This window comes from Oryza sativa, chromosome 10 (genome assembly GCF_034140825.1).
Source record: "Oryza sativa Japonica Group chromosome 10, ASM3414082v1".
Taxonomy (NCBI): Eukaryota; Viridiplantae; Streptophyta; class Magnoliopsida; order Poales; family Poaceae; genus Oryza; species Oryza sativa.
Genome location: NC_089044.1, coordinates 20,134,108 through 20,153,897, shown reverse-complemented (window position 1 = coordinate 20,153,897; position 19,790 = coordinate 20,134,108). Strand labels below are relative to the sequence as shown.

At 44.0% G+C, this 19,790-nt stretch overlaps 2 protein-coding genes across 2 annotated transcripts; both read right to left on the bottom strand.

Moving 5' to 3' along the window:
- Positions 1-216: 216 nt before the first annotated feature.
- On the bottom strand, positions 217-2,177 carry LOC4349073 (protein GRAVITROPIC IN THE LIGHT 1). Its single transcript, XM_015757431.3, has one exon. It carries the CDS (start codon positions 1,931-1,933, stop codon positions 521-523), a length of 1,413 nt encoding a protein of 470 aa, XP_015612917.1. The 5' UTR covers positions 1,934-2,177; the 3' UTR covers positions 217-520.
- Positions 2,178-9,308: 7,131 nt separating this feature from the next.
- On the bottom strand, positions 9,309-14,847 carry LOC4349072 (monocopper oxidase-like protein SKU5). Its single transcript, XM_015757813.3, has 9 exons — positions 14,391-14,847; positions 14,173-14,282; positions 13,831-14,101; positions 13,597-13,735; positions 12,362-12,728; positions 11,376-11,741; positions 11,004-11,082; positions 10,232-10,434; positions 9,309-9,826 (listed from the first exon to the last, which is right to left on the bottom strand). The coding sequence occupies exons 1-9, from the start codon at positions 14,535-14,537 to the stop codon at positions 9,709-9,711; spliced, it is 1,800 nt and encodes a 599-aa protein (XP_015613299.2). The 5' UTR covers positions 14,538-14,847; the 3' UTR covers positions 9,309-9,708.
- Positions 14,848-19,790: the final 4,943 nt, after the last annotated feature.

The window sequence follows — 19,790 nt, the reverse complement described above, 5'->3', positions numbered from 1 at the left end:
ACATTAAGCATGTCCTCAGAATAAGAAACATCGATCAGTGAAAGGAAACTTGAACTGTTGTTCTGAACCATTCTACTTGAACAAACAGGGAACAACCCTAGTTACAAATGAACAAACAGGGTACAATGGCAAGTTTGCATTTCCACAACAGATGACAAAGTGCAGCATCTGATCTTATACTGAAGGAAGCAAAGGATTCACAGGGGCACACAATCATAAATATACCTTTTTTTTATAGAACTACAGAGAAATAAATTACAAATAATTAGATAAATAGCTCTTTGACAATGTTAGAACACAGCTCTCAGAATCTGATGGCCTTTGTACAACACTACAAATCACGAATAACCCGCTTTTACCCAAACCAAAACTAAAATGAAAGATAAGTAGCTATTTCTGTACTACTCATCGAGCAGCAACTGTGACTCTCCGAAGGTTATTTTGGCACTGTTCTTGATCGCCTTTACACAAACCTCCTTTTGTTTTCCAAATGTACAGTTTCTTTTTTGACTATATTATTTCATTCACCTATAATTCCTTCCCTCTTGCCACAATCTAGGTACACCCTACACTGGATCACCGTCCCACCGAGCCGAAATCCCGGCACCACCGTGAAACCGACCTTCGGTCGCATCATCTTTCCGAGCTCCTTGCTTCCTGAAAATCCTTTTGAACGCACAATGTTCTCCATGTAAACCACCGAGTACTCCGCTCCCTGGCCAATCTGGAATATGCCGACTGCCGGATCATACGCCCAAGCCAATCTATGAAGTGTCCATATTGAGCTTGCCATTGCAACGAACAGCTCGTAGAGTGGTCCGGCCACGCCCAACACTGGCAATTTGCCACAATCAGAATTCCCAAACAGTGAGGACTCAATGCCAGGATGAATGAGCTGCTTGTACTTCCGGTCACAGAATTGGGCGAATTCGCAGTCTGGGCTTGAATTGATAAGCTCCATTGGGTCTGCATCTGAGTGCTCGATGAATTGCTGCAGTGACTCATTCCTTCGGATTGCGAGATCGATTCCTTCCAGTGTGGTGGCATCAGTTGAACCACCAAATTGGTATGAATCGAAGCCATCAAACATGGATAGGCAAACCCGGGAGAGGAGCGCGTAGCGGCAGTGACCAGGCCTGGAGTAGGCTACACCGGGGTAGACCGCCGCCGCCGCGGCAGCAAGATCCCACCCGGCGCATCGGAGGAGATCGGCGAGCGAGCGGGTGAAGCGGTGGGCGACGCGGAGCGCGTCGCGGAGGACGGAGTCGAAGACGCCGGCGGAGAGCATGGCGCCGAGGGCGTCGTCGCCGCCGGCGCCTGGAGGCGGCGCGAGTGCGCGGTCGAGCCTCGCCCCGAGCCGCGCGTTGCCGTCGGCGAGCTCGGCGTGGTCCCTCCGCAGGGAGGCCGCCGCGGCGTCCTTGCCGTCGAGCGCGGCCTGGAGGCGGTTCACCACGGCGTCGAACGACCGCAGCAGCGCCTGGTTCTCGCGCACCTGGGCCTCGAGGTGCGCCGTGAGCGCGCCGCCGCCGACGCCGGGATCCCGCGCGAGCCGCTTCACCTCCGACAGCCTCCGCAGGTGCGACACCGCGGCGGCGTCGGCGGCCGCCGCGGCATCCGGGAGGAACGGCGCGTGGGCCGCCTGCAGGTGGAGGTACGCCGCCTGGAACGACGACGCGGTCGCGAGCGCCGCCTCCACCGCAGCCGCCTCACCCACCACCACCCCCACCCCCACCCCCCCGCTAGGGTTAGGGCTCTGAACCGTGTCGGGCTTGAGCACCACCACCCGCTGACCAGCCAGCACGCCACCTTCCCCCACCCCCACCGCCGCCGCCGCCGCCGCGGAGACACCGCCATCAGCATCCTCGTCCTCCTCCTCCTCCGCGAAGAACTCGATCGTCTTGGTCTTGAACGCGAGCGCGAACTTCTGAAGCATGGCTGCGCCGATCCGCTCGCCCCCCACAACAAACCCCGCCGCCGCCGCAGCCGCCGCCGCGCCGAGCTCGAATTCCGGCGAATCGTGGGGGGGAGGAAGCGGGAGTGGAGGTGGAATGGAGGAGGTGGAGATGGCGAGAGAGGAGAGGGGATCTGACGCGAGAGAGAGAGTGAGTGCGTGTCTCCGTCGAGAAGAGAGGGGAGGGGAGGGGGAGAAGAGATGAATTGGAATTGGAATTGGAATTGGAATTACCGGGATTCAGGGGGTAGGTGTCTGTTACTAAAAGATGCTTCTAATCTCGTGATTGTTTTGATTTTGTTACTAGTCTACCTGTAAATTTGTGTAGGAGTATTTAATTTGAAGAGAGGATGACAGTTATAGTCTATGTTAAGCTTTTTTTTTTCTTTTCGACAAACAGTACTAATCGACGAAATCACCACAGGCGTCTCGTTATCGAGGGGTACGTCGTCTACCACTGAAAGAATAATTAGCCGTAAATGCGAGCACTCATATCAAATCTAGGATTTGAACCCAGGTGAGCTAGTTACAGTTTAAGAACCAAACTAGTTAGCCTACGCTCACTTCGCAGTCTTTTGTTAAGCCTTGGTGCATGAAAAAATAAATGAAGTGTAAAAGATTTGCACAACTTTTGCACCAAGACAAGGCTGTGTTCTATCGTTGAAGATAGAGGTTTAGTTTTCGTGGCACGTGAAACGAGATAGGTCGTTTAGCTTACGGTTAATCGAGTATTATTAATTATTATAAACATTTATTTGATTTTTGTAAGAAATATTTCTATGTATATTATCTATTATTTTATTAAAGGAATAGAAAAAGGAGCCTCCACGTTCGCTCTCATGGTCTAAAAATTCCCACATTAATCGGAGAAAAAGAAAAGGCAGAGTCCATATAGGAATACAATTTAGAAATAGCTGAAATTCGGAATTAAAAAAGAAGGAATATTAGAAGACGAGACTAGAGTCCATATAGAAATACAATTTAGAAATAGATGAAATTCGGAATTAAAAAATAAGGAATATTAGAAGAGGAGACTAGAGTCCATATAGAAATACAATTAAGAAATAGATGAAATTCGGAATTAAAAATAAGGAATATTAGAAGTAGAGTATAGAGTCCATATAGAAATACAATTAAGAAAAAAAATAGAAATTCGGAATTAAAAAATAAAGAATATTAGAAGTAGAGTATAGAGTCCATATAGAAATAAAATTAAGAAAAAAAATAGAAATTCGGAATTTAAAAATAAAGAATATTAGAAGTAGAGTTTAGAGTCTATATAGGAATTTAAAACTAACTAAAATTTGAAATAAACATAATAAAATTAAAAGTAGAGTTTAGAGTCCGTATAAATATACAATTTATAAATAAATAAAATTTGAAAATAAGAAAAACATGGGAAGAAAGTTTAAAGTCAATATAGGAATACAATTTAGAAGTAACTGAAATTCGAAATTAAAAATTAAAGAATATTGAAAGATGAGTTTAGAGTCCACATATAGAAATACAATTAGAAATAATAAAAATTCAGAAATAAACATAAATAATATTGGAAGAAGAGCATAGAGTCTATAAAGAAATACAATTTACAGAAAATTCGGAATTAAAAAAAGAAATATTAAAAGACGAGTCTAGAGTCCATATAGGAATATATGATATTAAAAATAATTAATAACTAATACATATATAAAATACAATATGAATATGACACATTAGTAGTGTTGTAAAGTTATTTCAAAATTTAAAATTATGTTTAAATATAAAATTTTAATATATTTGAATAATATAATGAGAAAACATATATGCTATTATATGAGAGAAAATATAATGATGTTAGCTGCGCAATCTGCGCGGGCTACCATGCTAGTTTTTGTAAATGACACAAATTTGGAGCTGAATGTTAAAACGGGTCCTAATGCACGAAACACATCAAAATTCCCCGTTTGATGTGGAAATTCTCGTCAACCTTGGATGTGTAAAAACTGTTTCTTAATTTCTAGACATGATTCTCCACTGTTTTTTTGAGGGTTTATTCGGTTTGGAGGAATTTAAATCCATAGGAATAAGAAAAGTGAAGGAATAGGAATGTTTGCACACATTAATCCATATGAATTTTTCCTATGAGATTTGAGCGAATGGAAAAATTATTATGTTTCCTCTATACAACTTGTAGGAAAAGAAATTTTCCTTTGGTTTTCATGTACTTCAATCCTATAACCAGAATGACACTCATAGCAATTAGTCCTTAGGACTCCAAATCCTTTGTTTTTCCTCCAAAACGAACATGCACTTAGAAACATAGGACAAATGCGAGCAAGCTCATCTCTATAACGCACACACAGACACCTTATGTCTATGAGTATAAACAAAAGGCTAGGTTGGCATATCTTGAAATTGATGAAAGTCACCATAGACATCTCGTTATCGATAAGTACGTCGTCTATCATTGAAAGTCAGCCTCGTTATCACTATCATTGAAAGAATACAACATGTATTGGTATTGACGAAGTCAATCGATGGGTACGTTATCTATCACTAAAAACAATTAGCCGTAAATTTGAGCCCATGTCAAGTCTTAACTTGAACTCGAGTAAGCACACGTTCCTTTACAAATAATTTAACCAGTTGAATTATACTCAATTCGCGAGCTTTGTGATTTGATTTTGAGCAATTCTACGGTCCTTGAGGAGGTACCATGAGGTACCAAAAATTTAATGTAAAATTTGGTACCTCATAGTACCTAGGTACTAAGAGGTACCAAATTTACAATAGAAAAAATTGTACCTCATGGTACCTCCTTAAAGACCGTAAAATTGTTTTTTGATTTTCCTTCTATTTAATGTACAATGTTTCCCTTTGGAAGGAGGGTTATGATTTCTATATTATGTTCTCGGTACAAAAGGAGTCCTAGAGAACCTTCAGCGAGTCTCAACTCTCAAAAGAGAGATCAATGGAGTAATCCAGCAGCTGTTCGTGGCTAAGCTTTGGGATGTTTTAAGTTTGCAAGTTTAACTTTCAATACCCTTTTTGAGACTAAATGTTTAACTGGCCAACTATTTGTTTCAAAACATTTTCAAAATGCATAGACAACTTTTTTTTTCTTGACAAGTTTAGTGGTAGTTCCTACTCATTTTCATGAGAGAGACAGATCCAAAACCGTAGTTAATTCTCACATTTAACTCTATAAACCATGCGATTTGTGGCACGTGTGTTTGCCGCGTTGGAGTGAGCTGTAGAAGCAGCAGCAGTGCCTGTGACCAGGGCCCACTACGCAGCTCCCCCAAAAGGTAGCTAGCTAGCCTTGCCAAAGCTAAGCTGGCCCCACATGTCATCCTCTACCAGACCACAGTTTTGTCAACACCTTACCACCGGCAAGCTTGCCATTATTAATCAATTTCCGTTTGATTTTGCTTGATTGCTTGGTTAGAAGGGGATGGCTTTGTTTCCTTGTGTGCTGTCCCGTGTAAATTCAACTGTCACGGGCAATGGGAGAGTTCTTGGCCTTTTAGGTTGTTAGCCGATGAGAGCGACATATTATGGTTGTTGAGACTAGAAAATGTGACCACTCTAGTCTGAAGTGACAATCACACTAGCTTTGTTTTCATCTCGAGTGTCTACTTGTATTCAGATGTGAAGTTGCTGAAATGCTATTCATAATTTCACCAAAAAAAACTTGACCACGGTTTGTTTCATTACATTTCCATTGAAGAAGTTTTCCTTACGGACGGTTTTGCCCGGTAAGTGGGCGGTCACTGAGGAAAAACGAATTTTACTATTTTTTTTTAACATGGTCGATATATTGGGCCTTTCCATTATCGCACTGACAGTAAGCCTGGTTACCGTGGTAACTGATAAACACCGGTCCTAACATGTAAAAGAAATTTCTTTTAATAGAGCATAAAGATTTTTATTTCAAGGGAATAAAAGTTAGTTATTTAGGTAAGTAGCAGGTCATCTCTGAAACGTCTATTGTCATTTTGTCTCATGCCTATACATTATCTCCAATCCTGGTCACTGCACACCGAAAAAAAAAACATTGTAGCATGGCTTAACAAGGAGAAAAAGACATCTATCTGATTCTATTCTCTTCCTTTTCCATCAAGGGGGATGCTAGAGATTTTGATGTGTGGAAGATGACAGTAGAATAGGGTGTTGCATCTTTCTCAAGCAGCAGTGAAGATTCTCTTGGCATGGCCTGCACAAATGGGGAGTAGAATAGAGTGATAATCCACATCTGTCTCTCCCTTTCCAGATCCCTGCAGCCCAGTTGCTCCAATGTACTGCTGTCCCATTTGCAGAAGTTGAGAGAGCACCAAAGGGCATTATGCAAGGGGGTAGTGGTTGGCATCACACTACTTCACACCTGTGAAATCAATCATTGTTAGTTAGTAATATATATAATAGTACATCAGATATTCAGATGTGCACTGATAATATTTTACTCCCTCTGTCTCACACAGACTTCATTTCTAGCGTTTAAAACTTGTCTCACAAAAAACTTCATTTCTAGATGTTACAACCAATCAGGCTAAGACATACACATTTAAATACAGTCAAGAATATTAATGAGATGTATCATAGTAGTAATTTCTCCATACTAATTTGTCTGAGAATTGCTAGAAATGAAGTTTATATGTGATAGAGGGAGTTGTACTTTTTTTTTTGGTGTGTGTCTGGGTGTAACTGTGTGCATCAGTGCATGAGACTTTCAAGTACTTGGTGGATTACTTTATCAGATTGTTTAGTTTAGTAATCTTAGTGACAGCCATAATTAAAGATGCAGAGACAAGCTATTGTAATGGGAGACTGGATAGAACCTAACCCTTTGACTTGGGACATCTTCTTTAAAGGCAGGCCTGCAGAAACAGCAGAGTGTGTTTTCTTGTAAAAAAATCGGTGCGCATGAAGAAAGAAAATGGAAACGGAGAATTTGCCGTTAGCTCAACAGAGTGTCTAGATTCAGAGGCCGGCAGATGACCCAGAGTTGAATTGACGCATTAGATTAATGAACAATCACATCTTTCTTATCCTATGATTAGTTTAAGTTAACTTGGAGATTGATCCAGAGTTGAATTGACGTATGAATATGGAGATTTTACGAAATGAAAATGTATCAATAGGCATCAGAAGTTCTCAAAATTATGCCCTTCTTTTAACGAAGCATATGCCAGTTTTCAAAGTTCTGAAAAACTGGCATATGATACATAACAGTTTGGAAGATGGAAAATGACGCTGTGTTCTGCAGAACTTCCTCTGAATTTCATGAATTCCAAAGGTAAGAATCCTGCAGTTTCTGCAATTTTCAGTTAGATCTCTGGCCAATGGGCCTGGTTGATCGGCCTGATTGTGAGTTTGTTATGCTACTTGATCTCATGCTTGCTCCCTCTACTAGTTCAGTCCATGAGGTGCCAGGCCTAAATTGGGCACTTCCTTACTGCTACATGTTAGGAGTATTTGGGCTTTTTCTTTCTTTCTTTTTTTGAAACCGAGACAGCAAATACGGCTGAAGGGAAGTGTATTTGGGTTTTATCATCCCCAAAGTATAATGGGCTGATGAACTACTGAACGTATCAGAAATTCAGTAGACTGCATGGACTCGATTGAGCGATTCAGAAGTCTGAATTCCAAAAAGTTCATCAGTCCATGCGACTACTTATATATGGAGAGAGTATATCCAGCAAAAAGCCCAAAATGTCGTCAAAGGACAATGGAATTGCGAATTCTGCTAGCTCACCTTTAATAAGTCTTTAACTGAACTGAATGATTGCTGCCTGTTCACATGAGCTGCTGCTGAACTGCAGCACAGCTAGTTAATTGGCTGATGAGGTAATAAGGTTTCAGCTCTCAGGTCGTCAGCCTTCCATCTCATCCAAGATTCAGCAAACTTTGCTACTCTGAATGCATTTACACATATCATCTACAGCAAACTTTGCTAATGTAACGATTGTGCCATGAAAACCGAGTGAACTGACAGTTGATCTGAATGTTCAGACGAGCATAAAAAAAATTTTGCCATGAGATTGTTATTTAGATTCCAAAAAAATTTGGCCAAAAAGGTCACATCAAATGTTTGGACACATGCATAGAACATTAAATGTAGACGAAAAAAATCAATTGCACAGTTTGCATGTAAAATTGCGAGATGAATCTTTTGAGCCTAATTATATCATGATTTAACAATATGATGCTACAGTAAACATTTGCTAATGACGGATTAATTAGGCTTAATAAATTCATCTCGCAGTTTATAGACGGAATCTGTAATTTGTTTTGTTATTAGTCTACGTTTAATACTTTAAATATATGTTCGTATACTTTAAAATTTTTACACGTAAACAATAAAACACGGCCTACGTTCTGCGTTTCGTTCTTGCAGAGCTTGTCGTTGTTCTCACTACGGCTAATAACCCGTGCAACAATGAAGAAGCGACCAAAAATAATTTACGAGTAAAACTTCTATATCTATATTATCAGCGATTTAAAAGCAAATTCTGAAAAATAAATTACAATAAAGAACCCCTTAAAATCAACTCTAAAAATAAGTTTTGAAATTCAAATTTTGGTAAACCAACAAGAAAATGAAATTCCTACAAAATTCCCGCACTCCAAACGCTCTTCCATCATCCGTAACCTCAAGGGTGTGTTTGGATAATGGAAAATGGAGGTTGGGATTGGGATTGGGAAATGAATGAAGGGTTAGGATTAAATGAAAGAGGAAGAATGAATGGTTAGGATTTAAAGATGTCTTTTGATGGGTGGAAAATGATTTCCCCATCCCATTAGCCAAACGCTGCCCAAAGTTATCAACCAGAGAATGGAAAAAACCCAAAACATCTCACGTAGTAATGCACCATAGTCCATACTGCATAGTATGCTGCAGAATTTCATATGAGGGCGTTCACTGAAGGCAGCCAGCCTGTGCCACGGTTGCTCTGTCGGCTAGCCGTCAGCCCTGGTCCAGCATCCTCCTCCTCCTGCTGCTGCCTCCTGCACGCTTGCTGGGGCTATCTATCTACCGTCAAAATCATGCCCTGCTCCAGTCAAATTGCTGCGTCGGCAGCATGCCAGCATCCATGTGATGCTGTGCACAAGGATGGATAAAAAGGTGCCACCATGGCGCACTCAAGAGTACAGAGAAAAGCGACGCGGTAAATATGAAAAGATGAACAACACTGAATCTGCTTGCAGGTTACAATTTCAGGTCTTGGATCGAATTGGACCCCCACAGATTTCTTCAGGGCCTGCATGTGCTGCAATTATATCTCTGTGCCAGGGACAAATGAGTGCAGATGTAGTGATAAATGTGTGTGGTTTGCAAAAGTGTTAATGGGTGATTATGATGTTGCGAGGTCTTGCCTTTGTTTGGAGTGTTTAACTGAACCTGCAGGTTCGTTCTTGTTTGACTGCCTGTCGTTCTCCACTGAACAAAGCTGATGCTGTCTTTTTTTTTTAACAGTTTTTCAGACGATCAAACAGAGTTACACTACCAAAAAGAATTGGAGTAACCAGAGTTGATCCTGGTGAACAAATGCAAATGCACGAACGAATCGAATCAAGAAGCAATCTCTACCCACCCTAAAAGAACCCAAAATGAGGTAAAAAGAAAAATGAAAAGAAAACGAACAATGGGCAGCACAATCAAGCGGCACACTGACAAACTCATATCAACAGAGAAAACAGGCTACGATCCTGAACCCTGATCCTAAACAATCCTACACGACGGAGTCACCTCCTTGCAGAAGAAACACGTCGCCACTCTACGGCGAGATCATGACTGCTCCGGCGAGGAGCAGCATTGCTGCCGCCGCCACCCGGCTCCCCACGACGGCGGCCGCCGCCGCCGACGTCCCCATCTTGTGGTGAGGGGTCTGCTGCCTGAAACAAACCAACCAACACATGAGAAATTTGATACTACCTCATATTATATGTCATTTTAATTTTTTTTCTTTAATCAAACTATTTTATATTTGGTAAAATTTACAGAAAAATTTAACAACATCTACAACATCAAATTAGCTTCATTAGATGTAACATTAAATATATTTTGATAATGCATGTGTTTTGTGTTATAAATGCTGTTATATTTTTTATAAACTTAATAAAACTTGAAGAAAATGATTAACTAGTTATAATATAAAACGGATGGAGCAGTATATACACAAGAAAGAGCCGGGAAACAAAAAAAAGAGATAAGAAATCTCGTGCATTGGATTATACTGACAAAAGTTTGATCTTTTTTCTTTGAAAAGAAGGAAATTTGGGTTTGGGAAAATTCCATACTTCTGGTACTTGTGAAGCTGGCCGCAGAAGAGGGCGTTGTCGGGGATGGCCATCTCGGTCTTGTTGCCGGTGTCCTCAGGGTTGACGACCCTGACGTAGACCTCCTGGCCCAGGTACCATGAGTCCAGGTTCTCCGACCTCACGTTCCAGACGCCCACGTTGTCCAGGGACACCAGCACCGCCGCCCACGCTCCCGGGTACACCTGCCAAATCATATGCCACACCCGCAATCGCAATGCACCACATGAAGATACAGTCCAGTCCAATCCAATCAAATCTAAACTCCATTGTGGTTAATCTCCAGTACTATGAACACTGACCAGTGTGCAGAGATAGTGCGATTGCTATTTGCAATCAGATGGTGATCAACTTGATAAGTTATTAGAAAACGTGATTATTTTTACACTCTGTTTTCAGCTATTTCATTGGATTGTTACAGTGAATTATTTACTTCACATATCTAAGAAAAATACGATTTCGAAAAAAAATTGCCTATTGTATTGCTTAAACTACTTGTTGTAATAGTATTTATTAAGTTCATTCATAAAATATATTTAATTTTTCTCTACAATCAAGTAGATAATCGGCTCTTCAGGTCAATGAACCGTAGGATAAACCATGTTCTATGCTTTTAGAATGGAATGAAGTCCTAGTTTTCAAAAACAAAATTAGTAGATAATTCGCTATAATAACCTGTTGAATAATCTATTCTAGTGTCAATTTTAAGGTATTATTGACAACTTTTACGATGATCTCTACCAATTTTGCTCACCTGCACAGTGCTGCGGGCGACGCCGTCACCCTTGTTGTAAGTACCCCTACTATCCTCCGTCCATTCGCCGTAGTCCATCCTGCATCGAAATTCAAGCTCACCCACCTTAACAAAGATCTCCAAGAACAGCCATGGCGGATGTACATAGCTTTCAAGCTAATTTGTGCCATTGCTAGCTACTACTTCCTTCGTCCAGAAAAATAAACATAGAATTGGACGCGATATATCCTAATATAACGAATCTGGTCAAGAGTCAGTCTAAATTCATTTCATATGTCACATTATTTAATTCTAGGTTCGTTTTTTATTTCATATGTCACATTATTTAATTCTAGGTTTGTTTTTTATGGGACGAAAGGGGTATGTATTTACCCGACGACGAAGAAGGCATAGCCGTCCATGTGGTAGCTCTGCATCCTGGTGTCGTTGTTCTGGAAGATGAGCTCCATGAAGCCGCGGTAGGTGCCGTTGATGATGGAGCGGCCCATCCGGGGGGCGCCGCGCAGCGGCCGCTCCGGGAAGTCGAGCGAGTAGACGCCCCTGACGCCGTACGCGTCGGCGAGCCGCAGCGGCGTCTCTGGCGGTGTGAAGGACAGCCCGTTCAGCGTCGCGCGGCGCCGCCCGTTGATCGTCACCGGCGCCGTGCTCCGCAGCAGGTACGCCTGCGTCACGTTGATCGACGAGTACCTGAACGATCCCTGTGGGTTCGGCCTCGCCGCTCCGGCACTCAGGTTCCACCTGCCCAATGCAAAAAACCAAAACCCAAAAGCTTAATGCGAATAATACATCATTCCACGTATTTAAAAAAATAATTTATAGGTAAAATTTTTATAATGTATTTTAGCGACGTAAATGTCAATGCTGAGAAATAAACGATAATACTTTAAATGAAGTTCTAAAATTTAAATTTTGGCATCGGTTGATGTTGGATAAAGAAAACGATGGAGGCTAGTAATTTTTCTTCTTTTTTAAGTATCTAGATTGTCATATATTGAATTTTTCAGTTTTTCATCCCTTTGAGGACAATCCAACTATTATTTTCCTTTTCTTATGTAAAAGGTTGAACAACATATTCAAACATAAAAAAATAAAATTAAATGAAATAAATTTACAATTCATAAAATTTACAGAATTTATGTTAAGAAAATATTCAAACTTAGATAATAATAAAGCAACAAAATCGTACTAAAAAGAAGTATAATTGTACATTGTATACTACTACTCCTACAATTTTAGACTTAGAATTTTTAATTTCCTGAAATCTAGTAATGCCATTTTTTTCTTTCTAGTTGAACCAGACAGTAAGTTTAACTCGAAACTTATAAGCTAATGAGCGAAGTCGGGCAATTCACTCGTACCTGACGGAGCGAGCTTGGTTCATGGAGAAGGACTTGTCGAACTGGTCCTGGGGAGGGTCGGGGAGCGGGCCGGAGGCCCGCCCCCGGGAGTTGGAGTAGCGGAGGACGGCGACGCCGGCGACGCGGCGCCACACGGTGTCGTTCACCATGCGCGCGCTGGCGACGACGTAGTAGTCGGAGCTCGCGTTCTGGTCGGTGGTGACGAGGAAGGAGTAGGACTGGCCGACGTGGACGTCCAGGTTGGTGTAGTTCTGCTGCGTCGTGTAGGAGCCCTCCGTCTCCACCAGCACCATGTTGTGCCCCTGGATCCTGAAGTTGAGGCTCGTCGACGTCCCCACGTTGTGCACTCGGATCCTGTACGTCTTGCCTGTGTCCCCACACCGACGTCGCCGACACACGCGCAAAAGATAATAGACTCATTGTAAGTAGGTAGTAACCTTCTCCGTTTCATATTATAAATCGTTTGATTATATTTTTGTTAGTTAAACTTCTTTAAGTTTTTTTTCTATAAACTTAATTAAATCTAAAGAATTTTAATAAAAAAAATCAAACGACTTATAATATAAAATGGATGGAGTAGTTGCATCAATTTGTGGATGAAGCAAACAAGATTATATCCTTTTCATGAGGGTGAAAGTATTCAGTGAACAATTCGTCAGTTTCAAGTTTCATGAAATCGGACAGGGTCTCTGAAAGTCTGTATTTTTGGTACTGTTGGATTGACTACTCTGGCTTCTGTTGTCACATCTTTTGTATCCTAGTTTCGGTAAAAAAAATTTTGGCATTTTTACTCCTATCGTTGATCTGTTTAACTGAAACCATTGCATGATATACTACTAGCAGACAAAACTGGTGAAAATTCACGAGAATGAACTTTTTGTCAGTTAAGCATTAGCGGACAGCTTCAGTAAGCAGAGCAGGCTGCCTTAAGGCTTAAAGCACTATCTTCCACAACACTTTGTCCTACAATCAAATTCCAAATTTACTATCACAAAAAGCGAAGGAACTAACTAAACCTTACTCCTACTAGTACTACTGCTATGACTATGAAACAAGATTCCAATCCAAAGAAAACACAGTGCTCGATCAGCATGATAAAAGCAACGAAACCTGCTCATCCAGCTGCCAAAATGCCACCCCACTGACTCTACGTACGTACTACGTATTGACGCTGTAAAAAACTAGCCGTAGTACAGAGAAGAGGACCCAAAGTTTCGTCAAAAATTTTATTTTACCCGGATCCACATTGATGGTCTCGTACTCGATGCCGGCCGGGACAAGGCTGTCGTTGTACCTGTACGGGCCCTTGCCGTTAATCAGCACGCCGTCCGGCATCCCGAGGTCCTTGCCACTGTCCAGCATCTTCCTCAGATCCTGCAACGAATTCCATCCAAAATTTCACCTTCTCAAAATCAAAAACCTGTCCAAAATGTTTCATATTGCGGTTGATTTCGTGTTGATTTGATTACCGTGTGGTTCTTGTTGTACCAGTCGCCGATGAAGATGGTGATGTCGCCGTCGGGGCGGCCGAAGGGGACGGCGATGACGTCGCGGTTGTTGACGACGACGCCGCCGTAGCCGCCGGCGGCGCGCTGGAGGCCGGTGGAAGGGAAGTAGAAGAAGCTGCCGATCTGGTCCTTCACCTGGAACTCGTACGTCCAGTTCCAGCCCGACGGGATGGGGCAGTTTGTGCCCAGCACCCCGTCCTGCCAGCAGTTCTTCCGGTGCTGGATCCCATTCCTGCATACGTTCGTCCATATACAGACACATTATTCACTTGCTGCAAGACGGGATTATATAAACGTACGTACCAGGTGATGAGGAGGGGCTCGTCGAGGTCGTTGAGCACGTTGACGACGACGTTCCAGTTGGTGCTGATGTTCACGGTTGGTCCCGGGAACTTGCCGTTGATGCCTATCACCTGCCGGCGACCAACCAAACCATAGTCAGTGCACATTACACATTTACTTGCAACGAGAACGAAGAGCTAGCCAAGAACACCGAGGAGAATAATTGAGGCGAGTTTTGCCTGCTGCTTGACGCCGAGCGGCGCCGCGGTGACGTAGCCGACGTCCCAGTCGAAGAACGCGTAGGGGTCAGTCGCCGCCGCCGGCCGCGCCGCCACGACCACCGCCACCGCCACCGCCGCCGCCGCCGCCGCGAGAGCCCGCCACATTGCGACTGACCGGAGAAGAAGAAAAGAAAGGAAGCTTCCTTGGGAAACGACGAGAATGCGCGCGGCGAGGAAAGCAAGGCGGATTCTCTTATCTGCACTCCTCCTGCAGCTCAGCTTGAGCTAGCTCATGGCGGATCAGTGGCACTGTGAGTGTGACTCAGTGACTGACACAGTGTCTCTCACTGGGCGAGAAGAAGAAGAAGATGATGATGAGCCAGCGCGAGACGGGGGTGGTGATGTACAGGGGCGCGAAGGTGGTGGAGGTGGTGATGGTGGTGGGGGCGGAAACCGCAAAAGTTAGCGGATGGATGGGGGATTGGGATGCGCGCGTGCTCCCGTCCAATTTGTAGCGAGGTGGAGGCTGGATGATTTGGATTTGGATAAGACAGTGTTTGCGCTTTATGCTTTGCAGGTGTGGAATATTTGAGGTTAAGCGGTTGACTCGAGCGACTAATCTGAAGGGGATCTCTGTTCTTAAATAAAAAACATGAGAATCTTGGAGTTGGGAGGCATTCGTCTATACAGTACAGTTAACCACCAGCCTGACCAGAGTCAAAAAAAAAAAACTATTGTACAGTTTCATTAAAATGACCTGCCGTGCCGACGACTAGCATACGCTCAGCTGCAAATGTGCAATGCTGGACAACTGTACAATACACCGTCCTGCCATCGCCGAGTCCCAACAAGAAACCGTTAGCGCCATTAAATTCTCCGCCACCGCGCAGCCGCCGCCGCCGCTCATGGGCGCAACGTGCGGGGGGAGCGCGTGCGCCGCGCGCCCGCGTCGCCGTGACGAGAGCGCGCGCGGTGCGCGGCGTGGTGCGACAGTGACAGCGGCGCACACAGCGTTGGTGAGTGAGTGTCCCACCGCGCCGCGCCCACCACCGCGCGCTTTCCCCACCACCCGGATCGGCGCGGGCGCGGGCACGTCACGTGCGTGGGCCACCGTCGCCAGGCACGGCTCGGCTCGGCGCCCGGACGCGTGGGGCCGCCCGGCCCCCCCCCCCCCCCCCCCCGGTGAATTCCTCTCGCCCGTTTTCACCGCTCACATGCAGCAGCATGCCGTGCAGTAACACCATAGTACATGCTAGTCCTACGAATTTTTTTTATTTATAATTTTTTTATTAAAAGTTTTACAAAAATAATTTTCCATTTTGAAAATTGACGGAAGTAGTCGCCTACCGCCCTCTGGGAAGAGGGCGGCGAAAATGACGTGGCAGACGGCCGTTCGCTCTCGGGCGACGGCCGTCAACGAAATTTGCAGGCGGCCCCCTTGCCGCCCTCCGCTAGGGCGATTTTATACTGTGCGGGGGGCCGCCTGCAAATGGGCGGCGAGGGGGGGCATGGAATTTTGCAGGCGGCCCCCTTGCCGCCCTCCGCTAGGGCGATTTTGTACTGTGGGGGGGCCGCCTGCAAATGGGCGGCGAGGGGGCATGGAATTTTGCAGGCGGCCCCCTTACCGCCCTGGGGGAGGGCGATTTTTGCCTCCCCCTTATAAAGCCCAGTCCCTCCTCTGTGAAATTTCATTATATTCACTAAAAATCCAAAAAAAACGAAAGAGAGAGAGAGGGGAGGGCAGCAGAAGGGGAGCGGCGAAGCCCTGCTGGTTCGCTCAATTCATCACAGGTATGCTCCCATACATCTTTTGCATTTGTACTAATATGTTATGTTTGAGTATATATGTTGCGTTTTAGTTTTAGTTCCATATATTTTAGCACATCTGTAGCACACAGCACATATGTGTAGATCCATAGCATAGAATATAATAGTATGAATTGAGACATAGACAGTAGTGTTAATTGTAAGATGTAGTTTAGTTTGATCTGGAGAATGTAACGTAATTTTAGAAATTTAGAGAACAATATTGTAGAGAATGTAACTTAGGGCGTAGTACAGAAATGCGAGGTTAACGCAGTTATTGTTTTCATCAGGCACAATGTCAAGTAAGGTCACATTTCAGATAGTTCACGGTGAAGGAAATATTAGATTTGGTCCAGATGGTGTTGATCTGTCAGATTTTGTAATGACATCTAAGGGCATCGATAGGCCTGCGGAGAGAACATTTCAGTCAATTTATAGTTGGTTGTTGAGAGGATTTAGAATAGACCAAGAAGTCTACACAATGTCAGTGTCAGTTGTAGTGAGTCGTGCAACAGAAGGTTATTTTTGGGAACTAATGCCGATGGACAGCACTGATGCTTGGAGACGGTATGTGGAAATGGCTTTTGAACGGTCATGGCCCCTCGTTATATTTGTGTCGGTACAAGAGAAAGATATAAATGTTTCAATGCAAACCGAAGATGTAGAGGGTCCTATCAATGCAGGGGATGTTGTTGGACCATCGATGCAAAATGAGGAAAATCAACCAAGGGAGAAGCAGGCTATGGGCATGGCGGATGAGGGGGAGAGAGTCGGTATAATTGTTGATGAAATGGAGAGGGAAGATTTGGATAATGAGGAAGCGGACGACGACGCATCATCCGATGAGGAAGGTGATGTAATGGCCACTGATTGGGCAAATGAGGACTTCTCTGGACTTGTTATATCAGAGGGTGATCATGTACCCTGGGAGTATAACGAGAACGAGGTAATTGAGGGTGCAAGGTATGCTCATAAGGATGAGATGAAGGAGGCGGTGAAGCATTGGGCAGTTTCCTTGCAGAGAGAGTTTAGGGTGGTCAAGTCAACAAATTATGTGTATGAAGTGAGGTGCATGAAGGAAGATTGTCCGTGGCGTGTCCATGCATATAAGGGTAAATGGAATGATTATTGGAAAGTTAGCATTGTGACCGAGCACAAGTGCTACTTACAAGGGGTGGAGAAGTATCACCGAAACATCACTTCAGCTTTTGTGGCAAGTGAGATGTACAGCAGTGTTGTTGGTAACATTGGCTTTGAACCAAAATCAATTATTAGGCACATCGAGAACAAATTCAAGTACACCATAAGCTATGCAAAGGCCTGGAGAGCCAAACAAAAGATCATTGAGATGAGGTATGGCACATTTGAAGCTTCTTATGATAATTTGCCTCATTTGTTAGCCACCATTGCCCAGAGGAATAATAATACGTACTATGACCTACATACATTTACATCGGTTGATGATCGAACAAAGAGTGTGCTGCAAAGAGCCTTTTTCTCATTGGGTGCTTGCATCAATGCTTTTGTGCATTGTCGACCTGTTCTATGCATAGATGGAACTTTTATGACAGGTAAATACCGAGGTCAGATATTGACAGCAATTGGGTGTGATGGGAACAACCAGGTTCTACCTATGGCTTTTGCATTTGTAGAGAGTGAGAACACTGAAAGCTGGTACTGGTTCCTAGAGAGAGTGCACATTGCAGTGGTGCGTATGAGGCCCAACGTTTGCCTTATACATGATCGTCATGCGGGTATGTTGCGGGCTATTGACTACTTGCAGAACGGTTGGGATGAGAAGGGACTTCCAGCTAAGTGGCCTGATGTTCGGAGTCGGTGGTGCATGCGTCACATGGGTGCAAATTTCTACAAGCAATTCATGAACAAGCATCTTATGGAGCTCTTTAAGAGGCTCTGTGCACAGAACCAAGAGAAGAAATTTAATGAGTTGTGGGACAAGTTGGATGAGTTGACAACGAAGCAAACAGATGAGCAATCTCGCAGACCACTAGTTGAAGGTGACGAGCCTCCCATCCCTCTTGGTGCATTACATGATGACCCACCAACAATGAGAAGGAGGTCAGGGTCGTCCATCAGAAATTTCACTCAGTGGATTGAGAATGAGCCTAAGGAGAAGTGGTCTCTATTGTTCGACACCGATGGATCTCGGTATGGCATAATGACAACCAATTTGGCAGAGGTATACAACTGGGTAATGCGAGGAGTTCGGGTACTTCCATTGGTTGCTATTGTTGAATTCATCCTTCACGGCACGCAAGCGTACTTTAGGGATCGATACAAGAAAATTGGTCCGTCCATGGCCGATAACAACATAGTGTTTGGCAACGTAGTGACAAAGTACATGGAAGATAAAATCAAAAAGGCACGGAGACATCGAGTTGTTGCTCAAGGCACACAAGTGCATCGGTATGAAATAATGTGTGTTGATAGGAGCAGGCGTGTTATATATCGCAAGCAAGCCGTGCAGGAATGTGTCTTGAAGGCGGATGGTGGATGTACCTGCAGTTGTATGAAGCCGAAGCTTCATCACCTTCCTTGCTCACACGTTCTTGCTGCTGCCGGTGATTGTGGCATATCTCCCAATGTGTACGTCTCAAATTATTTCAGGAAAGAAGCAATCTTTCATACATGGAGTGAGGAGATATATGGGTTCGGGATCTCAGGATCTTACACAACGCTGAGTGCCCAAGTTTTTTATATTCCAGATCCATCTAAGTTAAGGGTGAAAAAGGGTCGACGCCAAACTAGACGCATCAGAAATGATATGGATGAGTCAGAAGCAGGTGGGAGGACTTTACGCTGCAGCAAGTGTGATCTGCGCGGCCATACTTACAAGAAATGCCCGAAGAATGCAGAAGTTCCAAGCGGCGCAGATGCTAGTCCATCTGGACAGGCAAGTGATGGTAGGCGACCACCTGGTGAAGGAACAACAAGCAGGCGCGCAAGGCCAAGTCGTCGTCGCGCAGCAGGCGATTCCATAGTGTCACAATGCTTTCGATTTAGGAAATAAAATGTTGTTGTGATGTAATGAGTGTTCGGACTAAATACTTCTATCGTGTAATTTCAATTCAATGTTGTTGTAATGAGTACCTCCGACTATTGTTGTACTAGTAGTATTGCGAACTATTCGGTGTTGTATCATAATGTTATCGTGATGAGTGTTCGGACTAAACACTTTTGTTTGTTTGTACTCTTGTTTAATATGTGTTAGTAATTCGCTTATGAACATTTATTACTTATGTTGAACTAATTATTTATATGTTTCTGATCAACCTATTTGATGCAGGTATGGCGTACGACACACCGGCGCTGTTGAACCGTGGGATTGACAGGAACCACCGCTCGTTCCTGTCAGCAGTCGAGGGTGCACAGCTCGGCACCTTCCGTCCACGCACGTCGCGCGAGTGGTTGCGTGTCGACCCCCGTCACGTTCCTTGGTATGCGTATGTTCACATTTCAACTCAACTTTGCTTTGTGTTGTACTTATGTTTGAAGTTTGCTCTATACAGGTTGCGTGCGGCAGGCCTTCTACCACTTTGTAGGCTTGTTGAGGCGGCGGCGGACGACCGTGACCCAGCGAAGCGGTGGGAT